The sequence below is a fragment of the Phyllobates terribilis genome, unplaced genomic scaffold, assembly GCF_046119375.1.
Source record: "Phyllobates terribilis strain yellow unplaced genomic scaffold, ASM4611937v1 Scaffold_7__3_contigs__length_470593459, whole genome shotgun sequence".
In the NCBI taxonomy this organism is placed as follows: Eukaryota; Metazoa; Chordata; class Amphibia; order Anura; family Dendrobatidae; genus Phyllobates; species Phyllobates terribilis.
The window spans coordinates 384242648-384256408 of NW_027362767.1; the positions used below are offsets into that span (position 1 = coordinate 384242648).

Below are 13761 nucleotides of genomic sequence, written 5' to 3' on the forward strand. Positions count from 1 at the left end.
ACATGCCTGATATCATTTATAGGGGCACTCTGCTGCCATTGTTTATGGGGGCAGATACCTGATTTCATTTATAGGGAACACTCTGCTGCCATTGTTTATGGAGGCACCTGCCTGATATTTATAGGGGGCACTCTGCTGCCATTGTTTATGGGTGCACGTGCCTGATATCATTTATAGGGGATTCTCTGCTGCCATTGTTTATGGGGGCACATGCCTGATATCATTTATAGGGGGCACTCTGTTGACATTGTTTATGGGTGCACATTCCTGATATCATTTATAGGGGCATTTCTAGCAATGCTGTACTGATAACTCCTCCGGGAAAGAGCTCGGTAAAGAAGATTTTAATAAAGTTGCTCTTGGGTTAGAGACATAAAGGTTTATCTCGGCCTGTGGGGTCACAAAGGTCTTTTTGCCACATAAAAAGACACCAGTACCATCAGGCCGCGACCCAGATGTAGATTAGAATTTGGCGCCTAGGAGCGTGAGGCAAATCCTCTGCCACTATGATATTATCACATCTTTTCTGCTTGTGATGGGAGAGTCTGACAAGAACATTTTACTAGGAAATCTCTGATATTGCACATTTTCTAACAGGAATAGATGTGATTTCCTTTGGTGGCCGAAATTGTGCTGACGGGTCGGGTGGTGATGTCCTGCTCCTACGAGCACACCCTTAACAGGAAAAGGTTTATGTTCAGGGTCCAGGGAGTCAATTTATCAATGGCAGGCGGAGGAAACATACAGACATATAACACAAGGCAGACGCATTTCACGGGCAAATGTTAAACCATTGCTGTGGAATCTGACGAGCTGGTGATCTGTGCTTCAGCTCGCTCTGAACAAGGCACCGACTGTTCACTGCCCACACGTAAACACGCACCTACATTTCCCATAACCCACAGCTCCATCTTTAAGAAGAATTGTCAACACCCGGTGACACTGAAGATCAATGCGTAATGTATAAAATAGCTGATGGCAAGAATTTTCCTGAAACCCATATGTGGACAGAGCCAAATCCAAATTCTGCCAACATTTACGCACCTTACGTAACTTAGAACAAAGGATCAGACATGTTGAAAACCAATATGCCTGATCCTTTTTTTTTTCCTGATATCTGACAGTGGAAAAAAGTCAAGACACCTACGTAGACAATGAATGGTGGGTCAACCCCACAAAAATTAGCAGATCTGTCTGACTTTTTATCTTATGTACACGGCCTCCTTGATGTGCATGGCTATCTTGAAGAAACACTAGACCTAATCATGAATGAAGAAAGTTAACAAGAATTCTAGTTTATTGTTAGTCTGGAAGATTTTCTGCATTCCTGCTGATTGACTCCATATTCAGGTGTGGAATTACCAAAGGTCAGGGCTTAGTTAAAGGGGGTTATAGGGAATTTTTTTTTTTACAAAGTGCTAACTACCTGCCTGTTGTGCGTGATGACGATCTCTGCAGGCACAGAGGTCACTGACTACTCCTGACGGCGATTCAGAGGTTTCCGCTGACATCACGTCAACAGAGAAGCAGCTTCTTTTCTGCCCTGCTCTGCTGACAGCACATCATTCTGATTGACAGTCGGCTCCCCGCTGCCTAACTGCGGGGAGCCGACTGTCAATCAGCATGGCGCCAGCAGTCACGCCCAGTCTCCAGAGCAGCCCAGAAGAAGAAGATCTGCTCTGCTGTCATGGGGCAGCTGAATCGCCGGTACTATTTTTTCTACTGCAGACAACACAGAGGGGAGGGGCTCCTGCTGTAGCCAGTTGTCTTATAGGCAGACACCGGAGAGTGAAGAGGAGGATAGTTGATTTTTTTTAGATTTTTATATTCTACCTGCATTTTGAATACCCTTTCTCTGTTCCAGAAAAATGGAATTAATGTGGAATTGGATGAAAGCAAACTAAAGCAGAAGGACCCCGTTGATTACAATGGGGACCACTTTGTTTATATTTGTTTAACAGAGCAAAAAGTTCATAGACTTTATCTCTACTGGAAGATGTGACATCTCACTATTGCTAGTATAAACTGCACTAAACCCATCCCACCTAGCCACCATTGGAAAAGGTAAAGTATGTTGAAGCAGCCACATTAAAGGCCCCTATGTGAATTATATTAAAGTTGCCCTTTCTGAGCTTGGCATTTCATCTATATAGCTTCCCATAAAAAGGTGGATGAACAGTTGGGCCCCTGTCCTGTTCTGCCCTTATTCACAATGAGGTTGGCTGACACAAGGTAAGGTTTTAATACTAGAGACAGGATAGGACTGTCCTGACCAGGTCACCTTGTCGTGGTGGGATGGCTTTTTTTTACGCTTTTTGATCACAATAGTGTTAACCAAGTACCCTATGTTATTTATCTGTTCTATTCCTATTTACTTAATATAGTTTATATGCTCATTTTGTGCTATTACACATTGCATCTATATCAACTAATGCTCCAACACATTTCTTTGGTTTTTCTGTAGTTTCTTGTACTTTGAACAAACAGGCCCTTTCTGAGCTAGGCATTTTATCTATATAGCCCTCCATGGACAGCTGGTTGAGCAGTCGGGTATATGCACATTTTGGGGCTTTTTTCTTGGGTTTTATATTAAAGTTGGCCAATACCACCAATTTGGGGGAGACTGACCATCCATCTAATGTGTATAGATGCCTCCTGACTCTCCCGAAAGATGATTCAAGAACCAGCATTCCTGCAATTGCCCATATCTTGTTATCAGGCCGTCTAAACATAAGCTACAGAATACATAAGAATAAAACAGAACAATTCACTAAAACACAACCTAGCCTTATGCCATACATACCTCTGTGTTGTTAGTACAAGAGCCGAGGATGACCTGGAAACAAGCACAAAATCACATAAATCTGGTGGATTTTTCAAAAAATTCAGCAATCATTTGATCATATGATGGGATAATCAACCCGATATTAAAATAAAGAAATAAAACCCTCAAAGCAGAAGATACTAATTATATAATGTGATTTATAGAAGGAATTTTGAAACTTGTGAAGACAGAAGTCCCAGCCGAGCCCTGTGTATATGCCGATCGCCCCCGCGGCTCTTACCCCTCCTCCGACTTATCGGCTGTATGTGGGAAAGCATTTATTCTGGACCACATCAAAGATGTGACTCTTTCCCTGGAAGTCCCAGCACTGACATTCACAGATTACATTTATTAGCGAAAAGTTAATCTACATCTCCCAGAAGTTTGAAGTGGTCGCGAGTTCCCTACTGGAAACCGCATTAAAGTCAGAGATAATGTACACAGAGTAAATATTGAAATGTTGGCGTCTATGGAAAGGAAAAATCTGGACCATGAACAGAAGAAAAACAAGGAGAAATATTTTCTTATCACCAAATGACTGTACAGTGCAATTAATGGGAAGGGATATTGTTAGGGGGAAAGATAAACTGAATAATTGCCAAGGACCTCTTTTTCCTATTTGTGCCCAAAAACCAGACCATTGTGACAACTTGAGATCAAAAAGGAGTTGTCCTCTATTTTACAACTTCAGGAGAGTCTCTTACAAGCAAGCGCTCCTTATCTAGGAGAGTCTCTTACAAGCAAGCACTCCTTATCTAGGAGAGTCTCTTAGAAGCAAGCGCTCCTTATCTAGGAGAGTCTCTTACAAGCAAGCGCTCCTTATCTAGGAGAGTCTCTTACAAGCAAGCGCTCCTTATCTAGGAGAGTCTCTTACAAGCAAGCGCTCCTTATCTAGAAGAGTCTCTTGCAAGCAAGCGCTCCGTATCTAGGAGAGTCTCTTACAAGCAAGCACTCCTTATCTAGGAGAGTCTCTTACAAGCAAGCACTCCTTATCTAGGAGAGTCTCTTACAAGCAAGCACTCCTTATCTAGGAGAGTCTCTTACAAGCAAGCACTCCTTATCTATGAGAGTCTCTTACAAGCAAGCGCTCCTTATCTAGGAGAGTCTCTTGCACGCTAGCGCTCCTAATCTAGGAGAGTCTCTCGCAAGCAAGCACTCCTTATCTAGGAGAGTCTCTTGCAAGCAAGCGCTCCTTATCTAGGAGAGTCTCTAGCAAGCAACCGCTTCTTATCTAAGAGAGTCTCATACAAGCAAGCGCTCCTTATCTAGGAAAGTCTCATACAAGCAAGCGATCCTTATCTAGGAGAGTCTTTTGCAAGCAAGCGCTCCTTATCTAGGAGAGTCTCTTACAAGCAAGCGCTCCTTATCTAGGAGAGTCTCTTGCAAGTAAGCGCTCCTTATCTAGGAGAGTCTATTACAAGCAAGCGCTCCTTATCTAGGAGAGTCTCTTACAAGCAAGCGCTCCTTATCTAGGAGAGTCTCTTATAAGCAAGCGTTCCTTATCTAGGAGAGTCTCTTACAAGCAAGCGCTCCTTATCTAGGAGAGTCTCTTGCAAGCAAGCGCTCTTTATATAGGAGAGTCTCTTACAAGCAAGCGCTCCATATCTAGAAGAGTCTATTGCAAGCAAGCGCTCCTAATCTAGGAGAGTCTCTTGCAAGCAAGCGCTCCTTATCTAGGAGAGTCTCTTACAAGCAAGCACTCCTTATCTAGGAGAGTCTCTTACAAGCAAGCACTCCTTATCTAGAAGAGTCTCTTACAAACAAGCACTCCTTATCTAGGAGAGACTCTTGCAAGCAAGCGCTCCTTATCTAGGAGAGTCTCTTACAAGCAAGCGCTCTTTATCTAGGAGAGTCTCTTACAAGCAAGCGCTCCTTATCTAGGAGAGTCTCTTGCAAGTAAGTGCTCCTTATCTAGGAGAGTCTCTTGCAAGCAAGCGCTCCTTATCTAGGAGAGTCTCTTGCAAGCAAGCGCTCAAAAAGCGCTCTTGAGGCATTCATTATTTAGGTGCTGTGGCTGTATTTGTGGGCACTGTATAGCACTGTATGGCGGAGATATTTGAGTATTATATTGCAACTAGATGGTGGCCCGATTGTAACGCATCGGGTATTCTAGAATATGGGTCGCAGCTGGCCAGGCGCGACCAATCCGCGAAGCGGGGTTTAAATTGCGCACCAATATCGCTGATTGGTCGCGGCCGGCCGGACATGACCAATCAGCGAAGCAGGGTTTAAAGGGGTTGTCCACTACTTTAAATTAACCCCCCAGTGTATCCCCCCGGGGCCCCTAATGAATTTCGTAAATACCTCATGTTGCCAACACAGCCTGTGCGCAGTCAGCGATAGTGCCCGGCATCCACCGCGCACCCATTCATTGAGAGAGCGCGCGGTGGATGCCGGGTGTGACGCGAAGGGGGATAACCCCGCCCACAACCCGTCACTCACCGTGGAACGCGGAACAGGAGACCCCCGGCAGCAGCCGCAAATAGTCGTGATGTAAGCGGAAGCAAGAGCCGGCTGCAGCCGGGGGTCACGTGCTGCCTGTGTGCGGTCAGCGATAGCGCCGCGCACAGGCAGTATTGGCAACATGAGGTATTTACGAAATACATTAGGGGTCCAGAGGGGATACATTGGGGGGTTAATTTAAAGTAGCCGCGCCAATATTGCTGATTGGTCGGGGCCGACCGGGCGCGACCAATCAGCGAAGCGTGGTTCAAATCCTGCGCCATTTCGCAGCTGGACTGCGTCTGTCGCTGATTCGTCGCGGGCGGCTGGCGCGACCAATCAGCGATGCGGGATTTCCGTTACAGACAAACAGACAGAATTAGATGATTATATATATATATAGATGTTACGTGCTATGTGTGGCATTATTATACAGTATAGAAACTATACGGCAACTCCATCTTCTCCAGGTCATAAAGAGCGGATCTTTTTATGGCACTCTTGTTTCACTGCATTACATTTTAGAAAACCCTGCCATCGCTCGATTAAAACATCAAGTTTATATTCATTATTGATTAACAGCATATAAATAACGGCAGCGACGCCTAATCTGTCAGCTCTTACTCATTTTGTGCACTGTGATTTATTGCTAATTGTTATGTTATAATTGGAAATGGCCGGTCTAAGAGTAAAATCTCTCTGTGGCTCGAAATGCCGTAGCGCCATTACTTTATATGTATGGTTTTAATCACTAATGAATAAAACCTGAAGCTTTAATGGAGCCATTCCCATCCGCCTTTCTACAATGTATTTTCCAGTCTTGCAGTCAGAGAAGCTTTTATTCTTGCTTCCCAGTGATACAAAGGCACCAAAGGTCACTCCGGAGACCCCTGTAGCTGGGAGCTGGCTCTGCTTCTTCCTCTATAAATTGGTAGTAACTTACACATCATGTCCCATACAGGTAGAACTGTTAAGAAACTGTATAATTAATATGTCGATTAATTTGAGTTTTGCTGGTATAAAAATTAGTGTACACTTGGTGCAATGACTCAAGACAGTGAAAGAAACCGTGTGGGCTCCAGCCAGTGCTTACAGACTTAACTCAGCCAGAATCTACCTTGTGTTTGCAAGTTAAGTGACTGTAAATTGCCTTGTCAGTGCCAAGTTATATGCCAATAGACAGCAACCACAAAGCTTCTGTGCCAATAGACTGTAACCACTAAGTATACGTGCTAATAGATTGTAACCAATAAGTAAGTATCTGTGCTAATAAACTGTAACTATCAAGCATCTGAGTCAATAGACAGTAACCACCAATCATCTGTTCATTTATAGACTGTAACCCGCAAGCATGAAAGACAATATTCTCCAATCAACAAACATCTGTGCCAATAGACAGCAACTACAAAGCTTCTGTGCCAATAGACTGTAACCACTAAGTATCTGTGCTAATAGACTGTAACCAACAAGTATATATTCTAATAGACTGTAACCAACAAGTATCTGTGCTAATAGACTGTAACCAACAAGTATATATTCTAATAGACTGTAACCAGCAAGTATCGGTGCCAATAGACTGTAACCAGCAATATCTGTGCCAATAGACTGTAACCAACAAGTATCTGTGCTAATAGACTGTAACCAGCAAGTATCTGTGCCAATAGACTGTAACCAACAAGTATCTGTGCTAATAGCCTGTAACCAAAAAGTATATATTCTAATAGACTGTAACCAGCAAGTATCTGTGCTAATAGACTGTAACCAACAAGTATATATTCTAATAGACTGTAACCAGCAAGTATCTGTGCCAATAGACTGTAACCAACAAGTATCTGTGCTAATAGCCTGTAACCAAAAAGTATATATTCTAATAGACTGTAACCAGCAAGTATCTGTGCCAATAGACTGTAACCAACAAGTATCTGTGCTAATAGACTGTAACCAACAAGTATATATTCTAATAGACTGTAACCAACAAGTATTTGTCCCAATAGACTGTAACCAACAAGAATCTGTGCCAATAGACTGTAACCACTAAGTATCTGTGCTAATAGACTACAACCAACAAGTATATATTCTAGTAGACTGTAACCAACAAGTATCTGTGCTAATAGACTGTAACCAGCAAGCATCTGTGCTAATAGACTGTAACCAACAAGTATCTGTGCGAACAGACTGTGACCAACAAGTATCTGTGCTAATAGACTGTGACCAACAAGTATCTGTGCTAATAGACTGTGACCAACAAGTATCTGTGCTAATAGACTGTGACCAACAAGTATCTGTGCTAATAGACTGTGACCAACAATCATCTGTTCAATTATATACTGTAACCAGCAAGCACCTAAGACAATATACTCCAACCATCAAGCATCTGTGTCAATAGACTGTTACAAGAAAGCATCTCTTCCGATAGACTGTAACTAACAAGCATCTGTTCCAATAGAGTGTAACCAGCAAGCATATGTTCCAATAAACTATAACTACCAAGCATCTGTACCAATAGACTACAACCAACAATCATCTGTTCAATTATAGACTGTGACCAGCAAGCATCTAAGGTATTGTAACCACAAAGCTTCTGTGCCAAGAGACTGAACCATTAAGCATCTGCTCAAATAATCTACAACTGGACTTGCTTATATTCACCATACCACACACCCGGGTGGAGATATGTGATCAGCCAGTCCCACCCATCTCTCTGACTGCTCATAAACCCAGCCCTTCTCACACCCTATTAACACTCAGCACTATACGTGCTGGGAGATTCCTTCTGGGCTTACATCACTGAGGACAACTACCTCCGTTACACTAAGTAACATTGGCCTGGGCAGTAGAAGTAGGATCCAAAAATGTTGCCTTGCCCTTTGGCACGTCTTCCCTATGTTCTGTCCCAGGCACAATGAGAATGGTTTGATGTGACTCCTATGCAAGAAGGTTACAGTGTGTTGCTTATTTTGGGGTAATTACTCAAATATAAGATGTATAAGTATGGTAGCCCATTTTTTTCCATGGCTGGGTAAGTAAGAATTGAGTGAAAGAACAAAACCATCCAGAAAACAAGCTCAGCTGTATACAGAATTCTCCTCACCTGCAAGCTGCTCCTTCTCTGCTCATCTGTATCTAGGTCCAGAAGATCATCGATATTCACTTCATCGGGCATGTCCATTTCCTACAAGACAGAGAAACATACAATTTAGAGAAAGGGGTTAAAGTCGATAGTTCTGATATGACTTCCAGCCAGGTCCTCTTTGTGATCACATGTGAATGGAGGAAGCTATAAAGGAAACGAGAGAAGTATATACTGTGCATCCTCCGCTGCTGGGTCTCCGAGGGGCCACTAAGAGCGCTAATAGGGCTATTATTCAGTAATTACAGAACGACTATAATCCTGGAAGAAGCCAGAACCACCAGAGGAGGAGGCTGACCAGAAGACTGAAGTATCTCCCAGAAGACTGAAGTATCTCCCAGGAGATACTGAGAGGTCAGAAAAAGGACCACACAGGGAAGAGAGAGACACCTATATTAGAGACATTGGCCATAGACTTGTCCACCTTTTGGATGGTACAATTCTATAATTTTACCTAAATGCTTGTGTAGCGCCCTGAGGGTTCAGTCGCTACAGAGGTATTGCATCTCACCCAGAGGTGTGGTACCTCACTCTCAGGTAAGGATGGAGTGTGGCTCAGGACCCTAACACCTGCATGCACTACACCACATTTCCGGGGGACAGGGCGACAATGCTCCCATGAGAGAGCACAACTGTCCCTGATCCCTGGCTAGAGTGGAAAGGAACCACCTAGAGTAAGGGGAACCAAGTAATATGTGGGTGGACCCTAACACCTGCATGCACTACACCATATTTCCGGGGGACAGGGCGACAATGCTACCATGAGAGAGCACAACTGTCCCTGTCCCTGGCTGGAGTGGGGAGGGACCACCTAGAGTAAGGGGAACCAAGTAGTATGTGGGTGGAGAACGTAGATCCTGGGTGCACTGATGAGAGAGGTATAAAAGGTGGGAGCCATCTTAGAGACAGTGTTCAGTCAGAGGGAAGAAGTAACAGAGCAGGGCCTCTGTGGAGCTCTGCTCTGGAGGCGGGCCTAGCCTGTGAGGCCCTGCCAGGGCTGAGAGAGAAGAGTGAGAAGAAGACTGGGAGCAGGGGCTCTGTACGAGCTCTGCTCCGTGGGCAGGCCAAGTCACAAGGCCTGGGCCTGGAGGAGAAGAAAGGAGACCAATGGAGGAGGCTCCATGAGTGGAGTGAAGGGACCCCAGGGGTGCGGACCGGCCAGTCGCCACCGTACGCCCGCCGCTACCAGAGTAGGGGGGTCAGGCCAAGAAAGGGAACCGGATACCTCATCTAGTGGAGGAGAGCAACTACCCTCAGCTAGTAACCGGAGGCCGTGGCATTGCACGTGTTACGGCCCCTCACTATACCCGTTAGGAAGGCACCATATAGGGCCCAGGGAAACGGAACATACGTTTGCCCGCCAAGGCCCGAGGCAGCTGGACAGAAATGTGGTCAATTGTGGGTACGAAGGGCCAGAGAAAGGACACATGAAGGGGGTCCTGATAAGTACTCCAGAATTACTTGGGAGTCGGCCGAGCCCCTCACTTGGTGAACGCAGAGTGGCGCGGGAAGTTATGATCAGCTGAAGTAACGTGGATTAACAACTGTGAGTAAAGACCCTGGACTGCACCACAGGACTCTGTATCGTTACTGCCGCTCCCGCGCACCATCACCACCAACATCCACACTCACTGCCCTGAGGCTATACTCCTCCCGTGGGGAGTTATACTACCCTTGCTGCACACACTATCAGCCTCAGTGGTCTGCCCCGCAGCGGCGGTTCTCAGAGACCGCAATCCACGGGTGGCGTAGTCGGACATTTAATCATAAAAACCACATAAACAGATCCGCCACTGGTTTGACCACCCTAAGCCACGGGACCGGGTCGCCGCCACGGAGACTACAAACCCCCAGTACATAGAGACCCAGCTCCGGGTATTCCCCCACACACGGCCCAGGGGGCGCGTCAACTTTGGCGTAGTCGGCAGGATTACGTGCCCGCTACCACCGGGTACTGCGTGCCTAAAGACTGTTTCACTGTATTAAATGTGGCGCCCGCTCCAGCAGAACGGACGCCATTATGTGCGCGCAAAAAGACAACGAGAAGTTACCTCCCATCGTGGGCCAGGTCCCAGAATGGCGCCAAAAGCGGCAAGGATCACGTACAGTACAGACCAAAAGTTTGGACACACCTTCTCATTTAAAGATTTTTCTGTATTTTCATGTCTTTGAAAATTGTACATTCACACTGAAGGCATCAAAACTATGAATTAACACATGTGGAATTATATACTTAACAAAAAAGTGTGAAACAACTGAAAATATGTCTTATATTCTAGGTTCTTCACAGTAGCCACCTTTTGCTTTGATGACTGCTTTGCACACTCCTGGCATTCTCTTGATGAGCTTCAAGTGGTAGTCACCGGAAATGGTTTTCACTTCACAGGTGTGCCCTGTCAGGTTTAATAAGTGGGATTTCTTGCCTTATAAATGGGGTTAGGACCATCAGTTGTTTTGTGCAGAAGTCTGGTGGATACACAGCTGATAGTCCTACTGAATAGACTGTTAGAATTTGTATTATGGCAAGAAAAAAGCAGCTAAGTAAAGAAAAACGAGTGGCCATCATTACTTTAAGAAATGAAGGTCAGTCAGTCCGAAAATTTGGGAAAACTTTGAAAGTGTCCCCAAGCGCAGTTGGAAAAACCATCAAGCTCTACAAAGAAACTGGCTCACATGAGGACCGCCCAGGAAAGGAAGACCAAGAGTCACCTCTGCTTCTGAGGATAAGTTTATCCGAGTCACCAGCCTCAGAAATCGCAGGTTAACAGCAGCTCAGATTAGAGACCAGGTCAATGCCACACAGAGTTCTAGCAGCAGACATCTCTACAACAACTGTTAACAGGAGACTTTGTACAGCAGGCCTTCATGGTAAAATAGCTGCTAGGAAACCACTGCTAAGGACAGGCAACAAGCAGAAGAGACTTGTTTGGGCTAAAGAACACAAGGAATGGACATTAGACCAGTGGAAATCTGTGCTTTGATCTGATGAGTCCAAATTTGAGATCTTTGGTTCCAACCACCGTGTCTTTGTGCGATACAGAAAAGGTGAACGGATGGACTCTACATGACTGGTTCCCACCATGAAGCATGGAGGAGGAGGTGTGATGGTGTGGGGGTGCTTTTATGGTGACATTGTTGGGGATTTATTCAAAATTGAAGGCATACTGAACCAGCATCGCTACCACAGCATCTTGCAGCGGCATGCTATTCCATCCGGTTTGCATTTAGTTGGACCATCATTTATTTTTCAACAGGACAATGACCCCAAACACACCTGCAGGCTGTTTGACCAGGAAGGAGAGTGATGGGGTGCTACGCCAGATGACCTGGCCTCCACAATCACCAGACCTGAACCCAATCGAGATGGTTTCGGGTGAGCTGGACCACAGAGTGAAGGCAAAAGGGCCAACAAGTGCTAAGTATCTCTGGGAACTCCTTCAAGATTGTTGGAAGACCATTTCCTGTGACTACCTCATGAAGCTCATCAAGAGAATGCCAAGAGTGTGCAAAGCAGTCATCAAAGCAAAAGGAGGCTACTTTGAAGAACCTAGAATATAAGACATATTTTCAGTTGTTTCACACTTTTTTGTTAAGTATATAATTCCACATGTGTTAATTCATAGTTTTGATGCCTTCAGTGTGAATGTACAATTTTCAAAGTCATGAAAATATATAAAAATCTTTAAATGAGAAGGTGTGTCCAAACTTTTGGTCTGTACTGTATGTGGATGTGTCCATCAATGTGGGGTGGGCTGCCCCTGAGAGTGATCGGCAGCAGGCTGCCACGGGATCGCCCCCAACGAGGGAGAGGAGGAAAGAAAACTGGACAACAGGGAGTGGCCTGGATCAGTCCTGGCAGACCGCACCCGGAGGGCAAGATGGAGGATGTCAGCCCTAGAGCCCCAGCCAGCGACCTGCTGCAGCCGGCAGCATTTTACACCGTGGAGGAGCTCGTGGCAAAGCTGCCCCAGGAGGATTTGGAATTCCTCCGCTCCATGATAGAGGACCTGGGCCGGAGGATGGAGAAGGCCCAGCGCAATGCCATCGCCAGATGGAAGCGGGAAATGGAGAAGAGGCTGGCGGACCGGCAGCAGACTAAGCTGCCCAGCATCGGCAGTGCCCCAGCCGTCACGGATCCCGACCAGCGCCAGGAGAAGACGCGTGACGCAGGAGCAGTCGCGGGAGCAGGTAGGAGGAGTCTCCCTGTCCCGGACGCTGCCAGCGTCAGCCTGCTTCCAGGCCCCCTGGTGGAGCCGCCGATACCGGGCGCTACCAACACCGACCTGCTCCAGACCCCGCAACAAGCCCCGCAGCCGAGCCCTCCAGCCCTGGGCGCTACCACCACCAGCCCGCGCCCAGGGCCAAAGCCGTGCCCTCTGACTCTGGGCGTCATCAACAGCGGCCCTCTCCAGGCCCCGCCACAAGGCTTACTGCACCGCGGCACAAGGGGCTGGTATGCCCTCAACATCCACAGGGTGGGAGCACAGAGTCACCCACTGCGCTGCTGCGCTTAAGACCCAGACGGGTCAGCCTATTATGGGCAAGAGCCTCCCCGGAGGGAGCACCCTTACTAAAGCGTAGTAAGAGGGACTGAACTGTATATAGTTACCCGTAGGGTGAAGACAAAGTTGAAGAAAGAAAGTTGTACCCTGTTTAGAAAGGATTGTTACCTGTTTACCTAGTTACCCGTGAGGGTATAAAGACATTGGGGGGGCAGAGGACAGTGATCTCCCTGAAAACTTTCCTTTGTAGATAGTTGCACTTCCTTAAGTGCCCCCCCCCCCTATTGGTTCTATACATATACACCTCACCTGACCACAGAAGAAAAATCTGTCCGGCGTGGCCCCCTTGTGGTCCAAAGTAGTTAGTTGAGCCTTGCCGCCACACCCAAGGCTAGGAACTTGGGGTTATGTTGGGACTGATCCTCGCAACGTTTGAAAGTTTGCACCTTGTTATGCTGCACTTTGTTATAGTAATGTGGACAACCGGTCGCAGCATGAACTGTGACCCGTTAGAGAGACTGCGTCGCAAGAATGCAGCTGAAAGAGTTTTATGTTTTCTACTTGAAAATCCGTTTTAAATTTGTATGCTGAAAGTCATATTGAAAGCGAAAAGTTTTGTATGATGACCGTAACTTCTAAAAGAAAAATTGCCTCCCATAAAGGGATGAGTTATTATGGTTTATAATCTTATATGTTGATGCATTCTAAAAATTTGCATGTTTTGAACTGTCTTTTACTCTGTTCCAGCCCGCGGACGTGCTGTGATTTACCAAGGGGGAGTGTAGCGCCCTGAGGATTTTGTTGCTACAGAGGTATTGCATTTCACCCAGAGGTGTGATATCTCACTCTCAGGTAAGGATGGA

At 46.1% G+C, this 13761-nt stretch overlaps 1 protein-coding gene across 1 annotated transcript in view; it reads right to left on the minus strand.

The window, feature by feature from the left end:
• Positions 1–13761, minus strand: part of PPP1R14A (protein phosphatase 1 regulatory inhibitor subunit 14A) — a 51636-nt gene that overhangs the window by 9403 nt on the left and 28472 nt on the right. Inside the window, exons 2-3 of the mRNA XM_073641444.1 lie at positions 8358–8438; positions 2804–2836 (exon numbers count right to left, since the gene is read on the minus strand). Of these exons, the coding sequence (XP_073497545.1) occupies positions 2804–2836; positions 8358–8438 (114 nt within the window). The remainder of the gene's footprint in view (positions 1–2803; positions 2837–8357; positions 8439–13761) is intronic.